At 44.1% G+C, this 19442-nt stretch overlaps 1 protein-coding gene across 3 annotated transcripts in view; it reads right to left on the bottom strand.

Annotated features, from left to right (window-relative positions):
• RNF130 (ring finger protein 130) overlaps positions 1 to 19442 on the bottom strand; it is an 86903-nt gene that overhangs the window by 7631 nt on the left and 59830 nt on the right. For 2 of the 3 annotated variants that reach the window (XM_039484607.1, XM_039484605.1), the window contains 4 exons: positions 11498 to 11594; positions 10390 to 10594; positions 8115 to 8208; positions 5656 to 5843 (listed from right to left, as the gene is read on the bottom strand). In XM_039484607.1, the coding sequence (XP_039340541.1) occupies positions 5828 to 5843; positions 8115 to 8208; positions 10390 to 10594; positions 11498 to 11594 (412 nt within the window). In that variant the 3' untranslated portion in view covers positions 5656 to 5827. Of the gene's footprint in view, positions 1 to 5655; positions 5844 to 8114; positions 8209 to 10389; positions 10595 to 11497; positions 11595 to 19442 lie in introns of those variants that run through there. The other variant, XM_039484606.1, reaches the window with a different exon arrangement.

Here is a 19442-nt window from a genome sequence, read left to right as displayed (position 1 = left end):
GACCCAACCCCCCTTCAGTTCCTTCTTGCTGGCTACTCCGACAGAGGGGAAGGTGGGTGGGTATTGGAATGGACGTGAACACATCTAGAAGAACAGTTAGTTATGAGAAGGAGAGTAACCGGTTTTATTTCAAGTGCTTGTTCACGTCAATTCCAATCAGGTGACTCCCAAGCTCTCCCCCGGAGGTGGGGTCGGAGTTAAGGAATCACTGACTGGAGAACCACTCTGCTGAAAGCTGCATCCCCTCTAGCATGCTGGGTGATGGCACAGTGAGTGGTAAACGTGTGCACGGAAGACCAGGTTACTGGTCTGCAGATCTCCTGGATAGGCACCTGGGCCAGGAAGGTGGCTGACTAGGCTTGAGCTCTTGTTGAGTGGGCCGTAATAGCTGGGGCTGGGACCTTGGCCAGCTCGTAGCAGGTACGGATGCAGGCTGTGATCCAGGAAGAAATGCGTTGTGAGGAGACAGGAAGCCCTTTCATCCGGTCTGCGGCTGATACAAACAGTTGGTTCAATTTCCAAGCCGTTCAGGAAATGCCCTACCATGGGGTTGGCAAACACAGAGCCCAACACCGCCCCAATGAATTCTATTCTTTGGGTCGGGGACAGCATCAACTTGTTAACGTTGAGGATGAGTCCTAGTCTCTCAAAGGTGGCTCTGACCAACCAGACCTGGGACTCCACCTGCTCCCTGGAGTGCCCCCACAGCAGCCAGTTGTCAAGGTGAGGATACACCTGTACCTTCCTCTTGTGGAGAAAAGCTGCAACAACCGACATGCACTTGGTGAACACTCAGGGGGCTGTCAATAGACTGAATGGGAGCACTGTGAACTGATCGTGTTTGTTGTCGACCACAAATCTCAGGAAATGTCTGTGGGCTGGACGAATGGCTATGTGGAAGTACGTATCTTTCATGTCGAGGGCGGCCTAACAGTGTCCTGGATCCAAGGAAGGTATGATCGTGCTCAGGGAGACCATGTGGAACTTCAACTTCACCATGAACTGGTTGAGTCTTCGTAGGTCTAGAATGGGTTTGAGACCCCTCCTCCCCCCTTTGCCTCGGGGATAAGGAAGTATCGGGAGTAGAATCCCTTGCCCCATAGCTCCTGAGGAACCTCCTCCACTGCCCCTATGGTGAGGAGCGATTGCATCTCCTGTAATAAGGAGCTGCTCGTGAGAAGGGTCCCTGGAGATGCACGGGGAAGGAGGGCGGGAGGGAGGGGAGGAGCAGAACTGGAGAGAATATCCCACTTCTACCGTGCAAAGCATCCAGCAGTCTGATGTTATTTGTGACCAAGCACAGTAGAAGTGGGACAGATGGTTCAGGAAGCACGGGGAAGAATCCGGGATAGTGGCGGGTACACCATCCTCGGGTGTCCCTTCAAAAGCCTTGTTTGGAGCCCAATGGTGGCTTGGTTGGGCCCTGTCCCTGCCCTGAAGGCAGGGTTGAAGGCCTGCCTCAGTTATTTCTGTTCCTACGGCAATAGGAGTCCTGCCTTGGGTGGGGCGGAGACTTGAAACGCTTGCACTGGGTAGCCGTCATGTGCATCCCCAGTGACTTCATAGTTGCCCTGCCTAGAGTCAGTCTGGTCCGAGAACATCTCTGCGCCCTTGAAGGGAAGGTCCTGCAAGGTCTGCTGAACTTCCAGAGGTAACCCAGAGGATTGGAAGTTCTCCTCATGCAGTGGCTATCCCCGAGGAGATGGTATGGGCACTGAAATCAGCTAAGTCGAGGGAGGCCTGGAGGGAGGTCCTCACTACTGCCTTCCCTTCCTCAACCATGGCGGAAAATTCCGCCCTTGATTCTGTGGGGAGCAACTCCTTGTCCTTGGACACAGAGTCCCAAGAATTAAAGTTACACCTGCTGAGGATAGCCTGCTGGTTGGCTGTCCTCAGCTGGAGGCCTCCTGCAGCATAGATTTTCCTGCCATGCATTTGGCCTCCTTAGCTTTGGGGGCCATCGCCTGTTGCCCCAACGCTCCTTTTCATTCACTGCTGAGACCACCGGGGAGCAAAGGTGTGGGTGAGAGAATAAGTACTCGCATCCCTGAGACGGGACAAAGTATTTCCTCTCCATGCCCCCGGTGGTGGGCAGATCTGAGGGAGTCTGCCACAGGGTTTTATTATTTTGTATGGTCTTTATTAGTGGTAACACCACCCGGGAAGGACTTTCTGGCGCAAGAATGTCTACCATTGGGTCCTCTGCCTGCAGGCCCACGTTGCAGGCAATGCGGCGGAGCAGGTCTTGGCGCATCCTGTGGTTGATGGGCGGGGCACCTGAAACTGACACTCCTGCCACCTCCTCATCGGGCAAGGACAATGATGTGGCAAGTGGAGGTACAGGGTCCTCATGGCCCTCTGGCTGCCCAAGTTGCTCCTGGGCTGAACTAGGCTCCTCTACTAGCTCATCAGGGGCAGATATCTCCTGGGCTATGGGTAAGTCCCAGGCTGGTACCGTCGACACCTCTGTAGTCTGAGAAGGCGGTCTGGAGAGGGCAGCTTCCACTCCCTGAGGGGCAGGTCTATCTTTAGGTGACTGGGAAAAAATGGCATCCTGAGGTCACAGACCTAGAAGCTCTAGAAGGGGTACCCTGGGCCGGATGGTAAGCCCAGGGGGTCCAAAAGGGCCATTGTGTGTGGGGTGGCCACTATGGCTGCCAGGCTACCTGCACATCCCTTCAGCACCTGCCAGGCCTATGCTGACTGCGCCTTGAATAGTATGAGTCTGCATCAGACTCTGAGGATCCCGAGGGCGATGACCATGGCAGTGTCAGACGCCTGTGCTGGTGCTCAGTGCTGCATAGAGGAGGTAGGGGACTGGTGTCATGGATCAGTGCAGCTATCTCGTGACAGAGACCGATGCCGTAGGTCCGGTGCCAGTCCTGTGAGGGTATTATGGAACAGTGCCGACCCCTCGTTGCTGGGGAGATAGATCGCCACGCCCCTGGTGCCATGCACGTTCTCAGTGAAGCCAGTGCCAGGGAATGGTGGTGTTGCAATGGGGACCTGGCGCGGTGCCAGTCTGGCGACTGGGAGCTCTGCATCATGGCGGGCTTGCCTCGGGACAGTACCGGTCTTGACGGTATGGAGGCTTGTCTCTAATGGTCATCTCAATGAGATTTCCTGCGGCCTCAAAAGTGTCTGGAGTGGAGGGTGGCTCCAACACCTCCATCTGGCACTGCCCTGATGGAGAGTCGCTGTGAGCCGGATTCGACGGTGCCTTGTGGGGCGCCAGAGTCAATGGCATGGACTCTTGTTGCCTGGGAGCTGGGTCCTTCCTCTGGTGTAGCAAGGCATTCCCGGCAGTCCCGTAGCTCTCTGAGGAGAGTGCCCTCTGTCAGCCCTTTTGCACTTGTGGGGCACCAGAGAAGTAGAGCAGCGCCAGGCGTTGCCGGTGCCGAGGATCTCTTGCACTAGAGTCCTTCCTTGGCACCAATTCACAGATCGATGCAGGAGCGCTCTGCACCAATGCGCTCGGGCCTGGGCCTTGGCAGTTAGGGGCCGCTGGATAGAGCGCAGCTTCCATGAGCAGCTGCTTTAAATGGAAATCCCTCTCCTTTTTAGTCCTGGGCTTGAAAGCCCTGCAGATCTTGCAGCACTCAGACTGATATACCTTCCCCAGACACCTGAGGCAAGAGTCGTGGGGGTTGCTATTTGGCATGGGCTTGTGGCATACATTGCATGACTTAAAGCCTTGCGCTTGCAGCATGCCCTGGAGCCCAAGAAGGGGTGAGGGGATAGGGACAATCCTGCTCACCAACATCTATGCAGACTATACTAAACTACACTAATGACAACTACTATACAAGAAACAAAGAGAGAACTAGATAACTAAGCTAGGAGAGCACTTGCAAGGCAAACAAGACGCAGTTTCAACGGAAGGAACTGAAGCAATTGAAGGGAGGGGGTTGGTCAGCAGGGTCATATATTGAGCGCCATGAAGGTGCCACTCCAGGGGGCTCCCCAGCCAACCCAACGGGAGCTGCTAAGGGAAAAAGTTTCAGACGATGGTGCACGCGGCACGCGCATACCTGATTGGAATCGACGTGAACAAGCACTCGAAGAAGAATCTGCTTTCTAGAGCCACACAGGTTTTCCTCAACTAGCTCTCCACAGTATCTTTGAAAAGAAGTTTAAGACCATGATCCCAGCAGGTATAGGTGTTATTTGATTTAAAGCCATTTCAGTTGCCTTATGCTTTTCGGAAGTTGGTGAAAAATGTAATCCCCTTACTGTATAGTCTGTGCTTTACATCATACTGCACATCATTCATCCATCTTGGCAACAACATTCAGCTGATAAAACACTGATTCTAAAATGAGCCAATCCTGGAGCACAACACGTAGGAGTTTTTTCCACCACAAATCCATCCAACAAAATTTCCCAGATTTTTCAAAACAGATTCACTGCTCTCTTCATTGACTGCATTCATGTTTTTTCAAAATTTCACAAAGACACTTTAAAAAAAACCCTATTAACATTATTGAAACTATCATACATACATTTCATTTCTAAAAGCTGCCTTCTCAGCTGAAGGCTCCTTGACAGCTACAAATTAAGTAAGTATTTTAATGCAGATTTTGGCTGCCTTCCTGAATTCCAAAAGTGCCTATACCTAAAAAATTTCCCTACTCCAAGTACATTTGAAAATCTAAATCCTATCATAGTTTAATAAAATGGTTCTCTCTGATAACTGGAAATAACTGGTATATTTTAATTATAGTGTTAGATTTCGGATGTCTGTTAAATCTTGATACCAGAGAAAACCCACAACAGATTCTAACTCTGATCAGCTTCTGACTTTTTTCCCCCCTTCAACTGATCTGCCCACTTCACCAGCCAATCTCATTAACTCTGACATTAGCCTTTGGCTGGGAATCAGAGTTCAGCAGCTGTACATCCAATACCAAAGACTGTATGCCTTTTTGAAGTGAATGTTAGGTTATTTCTTACTGTCTAGTTGGATAAATAAGCCTATGTGAAAATGAAAATCCCCAGCAAAGAATGGCAGGAAAGGACACGATGAGAGTTACCATATTACAGTAAAGATCATTATCAATCTTTCCATCTTGCATAATCACCTATGAGGTGACATGAACCAGCACCATTATTCAGTAAGCTTACTGATCTGTGAGGAGATTCAGCAACGGAAAGAGGAGGGAAAAACCACCTCTTCATGCAGCATTAGGCAGGAAGAGGTGGTGGGGGAAGGGAAAGGAAGATAAATCTTCCAATGCATTATGAAGAAGGAAAACAGAACTGCAAACTTTCTGTGGGGACCAGACTGAAGACAAGAGATCATAAGTAACATGTGTCCCAAGGTAACACAAAAGAATATTTTAGTTCAAAACAATTATGTAAAAAGGTCAAGAAAAAAGTCTGATATTTACAAACGTTGGGACCAGTTATGTAACTAACTATAACAAACTGCAGTTTCCAGTAATGCTGTCACTAATCACCATACAAGTGGTGGGTGTCATGCTTATTTCTGTCCCAGAGTAAAAAGAGAAGCATAAAAATCTAGCAAAGATGAAGCCATTTGTGACAGGAGGTTAGACAATAAACACAGTGCAATAATATGTCACACACAAAACACTAAAGATAGAGAGTACTCAATGCAGAAGGTTCATGGAAAATAAAATTCAACTACAGAAATTTTTTTTCATAATTAAAGTTTATTTCTTCATTTTTTTCTTAATACAAAGCTTTGGCATTAGCAAACTTTAATGAAAAATAAATGTACTAAATATAACTGCGTATGCTGCATGATCAATAAATGATGCAAAAAATAGGTGTCTCTCCAAGGCAAATCTGTCAAAGTGTTTCTTCAATACCATTCTGCTCTGTGGGGTAAGAAAGAGGACAAAATATTTATATTAGTTAAAGTTAATACTGAATGTTTAACTAAAAACTGTCAAAAGTCAGTGAAAATTATACAGAGCTAAAAATGGTGAATGCGGTCTGTGTTCCCCACATCATTGCTTACTATAATGAGTGAAGAATATCTGTTACTAGAATTCTTCACAACACTGCCTTAGGTTTGAGTCTTGCTTCTAAACCACTGGGAAATTACTGCCCAATGCCAGGAGCCTCTGGACTATGAAATGTGGTTGTGCAGTTGCTTTTGGGAGGCCAGTCTCAGGTTATTTCTGGTGATATAGAGCAAAATTTGCTTATTATCTAAATAATTAACAGGCAAGGCAGTTGTGAAGTCAGGCCAGTTCCTGGAAGCGTCTCCCCAGCCTGGGAATATCATGAGGTGTTTTAAGGCCAAGTGAAAGCAGCCATTTAATGAAGTGCCCCTTACCGTTATTCCCTTCTTATCATTATTATAAAAATGGTCATAGTTGTCTGGAGCCGTTGTTTATCTTTTCTACGTGCACATGAACACAGCAACTAATGCCTTAAATCAATCTGTTTGAACAGCTGGGGAGACAGACAAGGAAGCAAGCAGCAGGGAATGTCCTTTGGAAGGGTTTCACTGACTGAGAAATGCTCTCTGAGAATTCCATCACAGAATGCTTAGCATCTTCCACTTGCTTGTTTTACTCCTCCTCCTCCTTCCTGCTTGCTTCATCTTCCAAGAGGAAAATGAAATCCCTACCTTCATGTTTAATTATTGTTCACTGATTGCATGGACACTGTCAACATTCATTTTTATAGGGAGAAATGGGAAGTAAAAAGCTTTTCTGCTTTTCCTCCTTTCTTGCATCTATACTAGTGTGGCATTTCATGGAAATCACAACAGAGTCATGACATATCTGGCACATTGACCAACATAAAAGAAACTTATCGCCTGACGTACTTTGCCCATTAGGCAGCAGTGAAGCAATTAATCAAAAAATAGTTGCATGCATACACAGAGGGCAGGCCTAAACCAGGTAGCCTAACTTAACAGCAGAGTCAGAGGTTGCTTAGACTCCACTGAAATCCAGTGGGGAAGCCACGGAGGTTGGGAGGCTGCAGCAGGTACATGAAGTTACATGAAGAGAGAAAGGGGCAAATTTTTGCCACTCCTCTTTCTGTACTCTTTCCATCTTCACTAGTCTATTTCACTTTCTTTTTTTTTTAAAAAAGTGTTTTTAATATACTGACTAAGCTTTCAGTTCTACCACTGTTGCTGATAGTTCACATGACAATGATGCAGTCTTTGCCTGTCTCACTTAAATACTGTCCTGAAGAAATTCCCTGGATGCAGTAGCTGGATGCAGAGTTGGTGTGAAATTTAACGCAATACTTCCTGCTGCTTACTAAAAGAAAGTACCGCAACCAACAGAGCATCAACAGGAAGACAAGATGAGGAACTGAAGGGGAAATGCCAGAAATTTAACTGGTTCTGCTTCTCTGAGTGTACACTGTCTGAGTTTTCTCTAGCCTCTTCCTAATGCACGTGGCAGTGCCCAGAAACGTAGAAATTGCTTTTCACAGGCACATGTACACAACTCCTAACAACTTCCCTCCCTAGCCAGTTTCTCTGGCTATTTTTCACAGCAGCTGACTGCCTTAAGTATGGAGGTCACCATCTCTAATTTTGCTAACTCCCTGATAACTAGCTGCAATTTGATAGCTACAAAGCAAGAAGCAGCAGTGCAAGCTTCCCATTACTGCTCTTGAGTCCCAAAATCCTCTGAAAGGAGCTCCTCTAGTGATGTAACATTTATATCCTTCCTCCTCTGTGAAAAGGAGTTCCAACAGTGAAAATGGGCTTTCTGAGCTGAAATCTGAGAAACAGACTGAAGCTGCCAGAAAGCCACCAGATGGTAACAACTACTGATCGCCATCAGGCAGAGTCTGGCCTGGTGGACTAAAAGTATAATCTTACAATTTAAAGGTACCAGCTGATTAAATGCTAATTCAAAAACTACAGGGTCTAACCAGGCTCTATGATACCCCACTCTTTTTTTGCACTTCCCCTTTGTGGGGAGCTATTTTAGGCGAATCTAGCTACATGTGCATTAACAATTTCTAGTAAAGACTTTTACATAGAGAAGGCACTCACACTTTGAAAAACCTCATTTCTCCCATTCTTCCCCTCCTGCCACTTCTTCTCAGTGTTGCCTGTGACACAAGCACCAAAAACAAATATATAGACGCATATCTAAATATTTACTTACTCGTCAGCATTCAAGCTAGCTGTAGCTTTGATGATCATGTAGCAGAGTGTGAGGGCGCTGAGGAGGCCAAAACTGGCAATAATAAACCATTCTTCTGTTGATAAAGGAAAGGGAGGAAATCACTCGTGGGAGAAGGCTTATGTCAAATCGATGTGAACATTTCCCTCAAACGCCTCTGGCAGAAGGCTACAGGGTTCTAAGCCATGACTGGCACCAGGAAGTAAAGCAGAAGGAAGTTAGCCACAGAGTTACTGGTTGGAGAAGGCTAGCAAAGAAGAAGTGGAGAGAAGGTGTGGAAAAAAAGCCTGGCACAACAATATCTCCTGGCTGAGCCCCAGGGTTAGCAATAAAGAAGGAGCATTTAACAAAGTAAAGTGAAATGCAAGACAAGGAAAAATGTAAATGAAGGCTCTCCTCTCCTCCTGGTTAATATAGATATTGTCAGGGTTGATCTGGAGCCCAAAATGTGACTGCATATACATGTGTATATAGACACACTTATAAAAAATTAAATCATTTTTTAAAAGCAAATACTTTAGTGCTATTTTTATTTAAACAAAGTTAGTGCCAGTTGCCAAGCACTAAACCACAACGCTAACAAATTTTCCACATAACGGAAGGATGTGATATTTAGAAAAGAAACAGATTTCAGTTTCAAATGATTATAAAAATGTACAAATGCTTTAAAAGAAGAAATATTTTGCTATGACCTTTTAAAAAAAGCATTCAATATCAAAGGCATTATTAAACAGACACTATGCTCTCTCTCCTCCTGAGAAGTTCTGCATTTGCAAATAGGTTTAATTACAAATATTCTGGTTTACTGAGATGTATTTTAGGCTTTACTCGAGTGTGCCAGAGACATGTGTGTTATACGGAAAGTTAAAACCTGAAAAGCTTTTTTAAATAAACTTTATTTTATAACCACTATCAGAATGAACTGGTGCTTATATTTCTCTTTTCTTTACCATGGTATTCCCTGTTGTAGTACCTGCCTTTCAAAGATGGAACAGACAGTCAACACACCTGCCTTCAAGGAAGTTGAGCAGTTAGAAGTTTGCAGCTAAACCAGGCTCTCTTCCTGGACGGGAACACTTTGAACATTAAAAATTGTTACCAGGTTTAATCTGTGTTTGGGAGAGCTAAATAAGGGGTGGATTAAGTAATGACAGATGCTGGACAAAGTGACGACTTGGTTTTGTGAACGAATTAGATTTGGAGTTTGGATTTGCCCTTCTCAGGCCAGCACACTAATGGATATTGGTAAATTTGGAGGAAAGGTGGGAAAAGTGGAAAAAGGAAAGTTTTCTATCACAAGTTTGCTTTGTTGTAGCATCATAAGAAATGTTCCATAATGCACTGTATTTAGAAGCTTTTTTTAGTAACTCTGCTTATTAACATAGGTAAGAATACAAGCAGTATCCCTTGAGTTTATGAGATTGGGTGAATAGATATGAATGAAGAAAATATGAGAAAATCGACTGCCTCCAACATGGATTTGAGTTCTGTGATGCAGTGGGAAACAAACACTTATCCATACATCAAATCATTACCCTAAAACATTTAGAAAATGATGCAATGCCATGCATACTGTATTCTCAGAGTCTCTCTTTATACACCAGAAACCCCAGGTGGAATCTACTCAGTGGAATTTCCTCCCGTTTTTCCTTTGACGAGAGCCTTGCAAATAGTTTGCTTACACTGTCCTACAATATCATACCACCACAAAACATCCAGATTACGCTGGGTTCAAAGATCTTCACATCAAACACAAAAACTGTATGTTATAAAGGCAGACATGACAAATACTAGGGCTAATCTCTTAGATCTTTGCTCCTGGGCCTTGGGGTTCCAAATGCAACACACTAATTGAGAAAGCGTCTAAGTAACCATGATAGTACCTATAACCAACTTAGTAACTACTAATCAGTTAAATAATAGTCTTGCAGTATATTTTTGCTGTGTAAAAATAGTAGATGCCTTTTTGCCAACCATGCTTCCCACATTGGTTACCAAATTAATTTTCTTCTTGAAGTTCACCTAATAATTGTATGCAGTTCTAAATGAATTTACCATTAATAATGAAAGTGTTTGCAACAATCCCTGAAGTTATCAGTTTCAATAAAAAAAATGTAAGTTTCTTACACCGAGAGAGGTCACCTTTGTCTCTATAGGGAAAGCTTTCACCGCTGCCCTGTTGTGCAGAACCACAGCAAAACAGACACCACACAACAGGGAAACCATGAAACTATAATAAAAAACAAATAATGCTTACTTGTTACGGCAATGTTGATCTCCCCTGTCCTTGGAGTTATTTCCCCGTCCTGTGGAAGCTGTGACATCCCAGAAGTGCGTAGGGGCTCCAGGCTGAGTGAGTTGTCATTGGCAAAGTCACCAAGTGCTGATCGTCTATTGGCTGGCTGGCCTCTGGTGAGCCTTTCCATATCAAAGGCTACGTTATCTGTACATGGCACACTTGGCTGGAAAAACATTATTTCCATATTAAAATGTTAATTATTCTATACACAGGCAGCCTGCAAAAGTCTCCCTTGCTTAAGTTTTTTTTTTTTTTAAATAAAGAAGACACTGAATATGTACAAAAGCCTATCTCCAGCATAGAGCGACAAGGTGGGTGAGGTAATATCTTATTTAACCAACTTCTGTTGGTGAAAAGAAATGTTTGGCTCTTCAGGTCACTGTACACAACAATAGTATATTCTTAACAGTAAAGAAATTTGTTACCATGGGCCATAAAAGCAGATTTCTTTGTACTCTACATCAATAGTGAGAGGTATTAGACAAGGCATGTCAAATTACATTGTTTCCTCCTTTATCAACTCAGGTATGTTAATTACAAAAGTAGCTTGCCCACAATATGTTATCTGCTGTTATTTCTAGAAAGTTTGTGCAGTTTGACACAGCAAGGAATGTGGGCCTGATTTCTCCCTTGCTGTGCTTGACCTGATGGTTACTACAGACGTGGCATAAGCTTTTCCTTCCCCTTTATATGCAGGGCATAATCTGCCTGAGAATCACCACTGCACTCAGAACTTCTCCCCAGACAGGAAAATGGGACAAAGATCTCCTTTGAGACCATCCTCTAATGTCTCTTTGTGAATCAGCTAGCAGCTGGTATTTGCAGAATGGATTCTCCGAGCACTCAACCTCTCTATATGCATTTGAGGTCCTCTGGCTGAAAAGACAGAGATCAGAGGCCACACTCAAACCACATGAAGAAGGGCTCCAACATGGCTGAGCAATACGTTCTTGCCAACCCACCATGCCTGCTGTGATGGATTTCTTATTATGAGCTACTTTGTGTGAAGAAGTTACTTGAACTGCCGTATCAGTTATGTAATAAAGGTCACAAATATGCAACTTACTACAATTCCCAGAGCCTTCAAAATGTTCAGTTTACACATAGGACAGGTACAGTGTTCGCTAAGCCAAGGATCCACACAGGCTTTGTGGAAAACGTGCCTAAAAAAAAGAATACACAGGGGCGCACACAATTTATAAACCTGCACAGAGAGTTTCATAGTGTACAGCATGAACAGTCTCTCACACAGATGAGATTTCAGAAATGAAACTTTCAATGAAAACAATTTAGAAGCTTGCAACACAAACTAAAAGAGAAAGAAAATAACATCATGGACCTAACTGCAGAATTCATCCCTCTTAGTGTTCTGTGCTGTCTGGACCAAGGAAATCTAAAGTTCTGCTTTCCTTTGCTATCAGTTAATTATGATTCACTTAGGAAAAATAGGATTTAAAACCCTGGTTCTGCACTTGGGCCTGCACACGCAGACCCTTGGCACCTGCTGAAGCCCCAATAACAGGATCAGTTTATAATGTGAACTACAGAATCTATATAGATCCACAACCTTGTCTTTAATGGATGTAAAACTGTGACATACTGAATATGTAGGCATTCCACCAAATAACAGTGCTAATAACTTTACACACACCTGTAGCAATAAATAACCTGCGATGCCTTCTAAGTATACTTCAGACTTTTGCAATATTTATATATTTTTTATTACTGATAATGTATTATTTAGCTAAATATCAGGTATATAAATGAAGATCCTAATCCCACAACTGGATCATTGCAGGATTATTTTCTGCATATTAAGTTTGGTGCTTCTGGATGTAACCACAGTACAAACTGCAGGGTAAAATTTACATGTATGTTTTCTTTTAGTACACGGTGCTAGTTAAGGTCCTGTATCTGTGTCAGACGATAATCCTTAATTTTAAACATTTTAAAAGGGGATATGTATAACAATTTATAAAAGTACCTATTGCAACAGTATTTAGGCACTGGCTCTATCTCAAATAGGGACCTGCCCCATTAAAATTGTTCAAATATGCTAGCTGGGTTATTAAGTAGTCAAAACAGGGCCAGAAACATTACAACTGAGAATAACTAATAATGGTGGAAGTTGGGGTGAGAGTGTCCATCTCCTCTACCTTGACATAATAGTGCTGTAATCAACTTTGGTGATTTTGCTGCTGCCTCTCCCAAGCAGAGTCTTTTTAGTGCTTCTGTGCTTGTCAAGAGGGATAGCTGCCACCTCTCTACTTTCCATCAGTTTAAATGGCTTATGCGGGCACTGGCCAACCTGCTGACACTGACACCTTGAGGGAGCTTTCTCTTGCAGGTTCAGAAGGTGACAACTTGCAGTAGCATCAGTGTCTTCCCTTTCCTGGTTGAACAACATTGGCTGTCTCCCTCCCCATGCAGTTGTAGCTGCTGGGACACTTTGTGGCTTCTCCATGCTGGATTCTTGGGATAGGGGAGAGACTCCCCTAAATACAGCTGGGTCTCTGAAATATAGCCCTGAGCAGCAGCAGCACCTCTCTGAAGCAGCTGCTTTCACACAAGTTTCTGCTTTCCTCCTCCTCCTTCCATGTCACTAAGCTCCATCCAGGACTTATTCTCAATTAAGTGTCAAGAGCACAGTCCCATTAGAAGTCAAGTTTGAACTAAAAATCAATTGCCATATTACAATAAAAAGCAAACCAAACCTATTATGGATTAATTCTTTGCAGGCTTTTATAATTGGCAAAGGTATGTCAAAGGGAGGAGAAACATTTAGAAGCTTTACCCTATCATACATACCTTTTGAGAACTAGAAAAACAGGTTAATCATCTTATATAGTAAAAACAAATCTAAAGATAAGAAAGCAAAATGGGCTTCTACTTGCACAGCATGTTAATTTGAATTAGACAAGAGATTTGTATTGCCACCCACGTGGCTTGCAAAGACATGCTTTCAGACAGATTGATTAATATAGAGGTAATTAACATTGATTTTGATATAAACTTAACAACAGAAAAGGACTGTACAAGGATAGTAACAACACACTCAGGCAAAGGAAGATGATTGGCCTTTCTTGACCTGTCACTTTACTTGTAGAACATTTTTGACAATGAGTAGTCGGGGAAGGAAATGGTATCAGTAGATTATCTACCTTAATACAACACAGCCATGCACTAATATACTTAGTCCACACTGAAAAGCTGTATTGGCATAACTGTGTCAGTCAGGGGTGAAAAAAACCACACACCCCGACCAACAGTTATGCCAACAAAATCTCCAGTGTAGATGCAGCTATGTTGATGGAATAGAGCCTCCACTGATGTAGCTAACATCGTTCAGGAAGGTGATGGTCCTACCTGAGAAGAAAAACTCCTCTTGGTGTAGGCTGTGAGGCTAGGTGGGCACAGCTAGCTGAGAAACAGCTTTGTTCTGACATACCTGAGAGAATGTAAAGTGCACTATCTATTCCAGGCTACAGAACAACCCATAGCTGGCCATCAGAGCAGCTCAGAATCAGGAAGGCGCAACAGCACTGTATAGCTGCCTTTACTTCTGCCTTCTATTCTGTGCCCCCTGAGATGCTGAGCAGGGCATGTGTCTCCGAGTTCTAAAATCATAGTAATACTGCTCATTCTTCCTTCTCTACCATGAGAGACATTAAAAGAAGAACAGAGGAGGCATGTTACCAGGAAGTTACTAAATCTCCAGGTTGACTTCCTGGAGAACAGCTCCTGAAAAGGTTTGTCAGTAAAAAAGGAGAGAAGTAGTGCATGTACAATAATAATTTTATGTCCACAGGTATTAAGCTGGTGGCAATACTCAAGTGCATCAATGTAATTATGTTTAATCCAGGGGCGGCTCCAGGCCCCAGCACGCCAAGCGCGTGCTTGGGGCGGCATGCCACGGGGGGCGCTCTGCCAGCCACAGGAAGGGCGGCAGGTGGCTCCGGTGGACCTCCCACAGGCATGCCTGCGGAAGGTCCACCAAAGCCGTGGGTCCAGTGGACCCTCCCGCAGGCGTCCACCAGAGCCGCCTGCCGCCCTCCCGGCAGCCGGCATAGCGCCCCCCGTGGCATGCCGCCATGCTTAGGGCGGCGAAATGTCTAGAGCTACCCCTGGTTTAATCAGTAGTACCTGTTCAAACCAACTAAGGTGAGTGGGGATGTACAGGTGTAACTAAGAGTCTACTCTGGTCTGCAGAACCTTTACTACTGGTGATGATGCACAAGGAAAGATTTCAGCTTGACATTAATAACCAAGGTTGAGTTTGCACAGGTGGCAGTTAGGAAAAAATAACTTTATTGGCAATAGGAGTACATCTGATATCTGCAATTTTCCAAAATATTAGATTGTGAACGTGTCTCACTCTAAAAGCCAGATTAGAGTTTTAAAAAGAAAGTTAAGAGACGAAAAGCAATAAATTGCCACCCTAAAGCAACACAACAACATAATTTTATATATCACTGGATTGGAAGCCATTTAAAAATGAAGAGAAATATGGAACTCCACTAAGCTGGGGGGAGAGGTAGATATGCTGGAGGGTAGGGATAGGATCCAGAGTGACTAGACAAATTGGAGGATTGGGCCAAAAGAAATCTGATGAGGTTCAGGGCAAGTCCTTCACTTAGGACAGAAGAATACCATGCACTGCTAAAGGCTTGGGACCGACTGGCTAGGCAGCAATTCTGCAGAAAAGGACCTGGGGATTACAGTGGACGAGAGGCTGGATATGAGTCAGCAGCATGCCCTTGTTGCCAAGAAGGCTAACGGCATATTGGGCTGCATTAGTAGGAGCACTGCCAGCAGATAGAGGGAAGTGATTATTCCCTTCTATTCAGCACTGGTGAGGCCACATATGGAGTATTGCGTCCAGTTTTGGTCCCGTCACTACAGAAAGGATGTGGACAAATTGGAGAGTCCAGTGGAGGGCAACGGAAATGATTAGGGGCTGGGGCATATGACTTAAGATTAGGGGCTGAGGGAACTGGGCTTGTTTAGTCTGCCGAAAAGAAGAGTGGGGGGGAATTTGATAGCCGCCTCAACTACCTGAAGGGGGGTTCCAAAGAGGATGGAGCTGGCTGTTCTCAGTGGTGGCAGATGACAGAACAAGGAGTAATGGTCTCAAGATGCAGTGGTGGAGGTCTCGGTTGGATATTAGGAAACACTATTTCACTAAGAGGGTGGCAAAGCACTGGAATAGGTTACCTAAGGAGGTGGTGGAATCGCCATCTGTCATGGAGTGGGGGAAATCAGGGCCCTGCACCCCTTTTCCTGCGATTCACCGTGACTCTCAGCCAGCCAGTAAAACAGAAGGTTTATTAGACAACAGGAATGCAGTCCCAAGCAGAACTTGTAGGTACAACCAGGACCCCTCAGTCAAGTCTTTCTTGGGGGGGGGGGGGGAGGGGAGGTTTGGGTGCTTAGACCCCAGCTTTGGGGTTCCCTGCGTTTCACCACCCAGCACAAAACTGAAAGAAAAAAAAACCCTCTAGCCATCTCTCTCCCCCTTCCCCCAGCTCCTCTTCTCCCTTTGTCCAGTTTCCCGGGCAAAGGTGTCACCTGGCACCCCCCGCCTCCTGGCTTCGGTTACAAGCTCAGGTAACTCAAGTAAAATCATCCCCTGCTATCCCATCCCCAATGCAGACAGTCCCAGCAAAACCAGACGACATTCCCAGGTCAATCCGCGCCGCTCCCTACTGCGTCACACCATCCTTAGAGGTTTTTAAGGCCTGGCTTGACAAAGCCCTGGCTGGGATGATTTAGTTGGTGTTGGTCCTGCTTTGAGCAGGGGGTAGGACTAGATGATCTCCTGAGGTCTCTTCCAAGCCTAATCTTCTATGATCATATTTTTACACTCACTTTTGACATCAGAACTATACTCTTCTGCATTCATGGGCTGGTTTGACATGGCATGGCACGGCACGGCTATCTGGCACAGAGAGCTGTATTAATCAAGCTACAAATGTACTGCTGAATATGCTGGATTGTTTAATCAAGAAAATGTAAGAATCTCCATTAACCAGCCTGCTGATGTCCTTACTTCATTCTAGAATCTTTATTAAGGCAATGAATGTGGGACAAACATAAGTGTGAAAAATGGGATAGGTACCTCTGCTCATCCTTCCTGAGCAACTATACTAAAAAAACCCTCCACTCCCTATTTCCTTATTTCTGCTGTCAATAGTTATTAACTTTTTATTTGTATCACTCATGAGAGCACAGAAAAGATTATTCAGCTGTCCTCTGAGGTAGAAGTGAGCTTGCAATCCCATGGTATATATAATTATGTTACTGTGTTGTGTTACACATTTTAACGCTTTTAGTCACTCGTATTTCTTTTTAAAACTCCATAGTCTGGATTTTAGAGTGGGACATGCATTTACAACAATCTAATATTTTGTGAAACAGCAGACATCAAGACTCCACATAAGTATGAAAACAGCTTTAATATGCTGTTATCAGCTAATCAGAGCTCAGTGCTATAAAACCACTCAGATCAAATCAGGCACTGAATGATATGGATTCCAGTGTGTACCTAGTAAATATTATGAGATTATTTTAAAGAGATATTAGCAGTCTGATAAGGTGTTTCTGTGCATTTAAAACCTAACTACTTTTCTGATATTTTCATTCTTTGCTATTGGTTCTTAAACCTCTTGACCTCTGGGAAACCTTATAAATGTTTTCCAAAATTTACAATCTCCCCCCCACCCCGAAATTTTAATTTTAATCAACATATTTTTGCCTGCTATTTCTCCCTCCCTTAAATATCCTGCTGGCCTTGATATGGGGGCTCTTGATTTGTCCAGGTTTTTCTGTATTACCAGGGGTTGAACAGCAGATACAAAAACTGATAAGACGATAATGCACAAGTATGAGTAATTTATAAAGTTGAGCTTGAAAGAGGAAGTCCTTGTATCCACACCAGAGACCTTTTCCTCCCCCAAAAATACATGTGAATTAGTCCAATATGGAGCATTCCAAAGGGACAAACCTGAGTAGTTCTGAGGGTGCTGCTCTAACTCACATTAGCTTACTATGGTCTCCTAGAAACCTTATACCAGCAGGGGATAACTGGGTGCAGTGTGCTCCAGCCCCGTTCCTCCTCCTGTACAGGGTGCTGCAGGAAAGGAGGCACAGACGTCAGCTCTGTGGCAGCAAAGGACACCCCCATGCTGGCAGAATCTCCAGCAAGTGACTTTTAATTAGTTTTGTTTTCCGTAGAGTGCCTGAGCCAATCAGCCTCGGCATGTGGGTATGTAAACAGTGACTGGATTCTACTGTACAACGTGACCTCTTTGGGTGGCAGCAAGCCTCAGCCTCGGTTGACAGATTCAGGCTAGTGGGGCTCAGGTTAGCACTCTAAAAATAGCTGTATGGACAGCATTTGAAGCTGCGGTTCGGCTAGAGTTCAGGCTTTGAAGGACTGTACTGTTTACCTGGGCTGGGAGGCTTGCTGCCACAGGCTGTATAGACACACCCTTTATGCCATTCCAGAAAGAGGAAGTAGGCCTAAACGTCCCCCACAAAACAGCCCCATTATAGGGAGATTCTTTGGCTGGTGTAATGGGTCCCTACCATTCCCTAGTAAAGGGAGGTTGGGTGGAATGCAGTATACTCCAAATGATGTTGCTCCAGCATAACAGTCCATAGATGGTTGATACAAGCCATCTTAATTTACAGTAGCACCAGAATAAGGCAGGCACAGATATGGCTAGTCATCTTTGTCACCCTCTCCATTCCTGCACCTAGCGCAAAGGAAAATTAAGAAGCTGGCCCAAAATCTGTATGTACTGTATTTTAGCAGCAGAGTCCTGTGGCACCTTATAGACTAACAGACATATTGGAGCATGAGCTTTCGTGGGTGAATTCCCACTTCGTCGGATGCATGCTGAATTTTACTGTATCAATTTGGCATTCAACCTTATAATAATACATTTTAAAAATGTGCAGTGTTGCTTTTGTTCTTCCTTTCCTCCCTCTCTTTTTGCTCTGTTTCTCAATATCTGTTCCCTCTCTCCCTCTGTCCACTCTTTCTTTCCCTGCCTCTGGTGTCTCCCTCTTCCTGACTCATTTTCAATTCCTGTCTTCCTTTCTCATTTTCTTTTCCAATCTGATTTCCCCAAACTCCTCTCTCCTCGCTTCTGAAACCATTTCCGTAGCTTCTCCTTCCTTTTTTTCCACACCACTCATTACACCGACAACTCGCTACCTCCTCATCACCCCATCGCCACTCTGGTCTCCCTTCTTTTTCCTAGCCTCAATGCTGTGATGGAAAAGTGAAGAGGTTATTTAAGAGATTTGTCTTTTGTTAGTGTCTTTTTGATGCATTTGTTTCATTACTTGTTTTTAAAACTTATATAATAAGATAATACAATAGAAAAATTTTAAATAAATGCTCACAAGTCTAAAAATGATGTCACCCTGTGTTGAGGGAGGTTAGGTAGAAATGGTGGCTATCTTATGTCCTCTTAGCACAAAGCTCCAGCAGCCATGTTTACAGGCTCTGAGTACTGAAAACATTTCAGCTTCTGGAGCACGGAGGTGGCTGTGTAGGAGACATTGCCTTTAACTACAATATGCACAAGTAATACTATATTGTTTATATTAGTCATTTTCATATTTAATTAAAAAGGAGAATTTTACTGAATGTACTTTTATCTGCCACAAAGCTCAACACCAATGTGCACCAGAAACCTAGAGTCTTGCCACAGAATTTAGGTCCAACTTGCTACTGCGCACACAGGGCTTTGCTTATATTGTACATTGGGCCACACCAGATTTCATTGTACCAAAGCATAAGAGTGTCAGACCAGGACTTTAAACAGGAGAGCACAATTCTAGCAGCTAGCAAAAGGAAATGCTACATTCACAATGGGCTATAAGAAGTAAACTGCATTGTGTCACGTCATTGAAACCCACTGTCCAATGATTACAGCTTCCTTAAAAGACAGAGGCCAACTCTTTCATTTGGTGTCTCTTGGTCAAAATACAGCTCTATC

Source organism: Mauremys reevesii, linkage group 8 (genome assembly GCF_016161935.1).
Source record: "Mauremys reevesii isolate NIE-2019 linkage group 8, ASM1616193v1, whole genome shotgun sequence".
Lineage (NCBI taxonomy): Eukaryota > Metazoa > Chordata > Testudines > Geoemydidae > Mauremys > Mauremys reevesii.
This window is presented reverse-complemented; position numbering and strand designations above follow the sequence as displayed.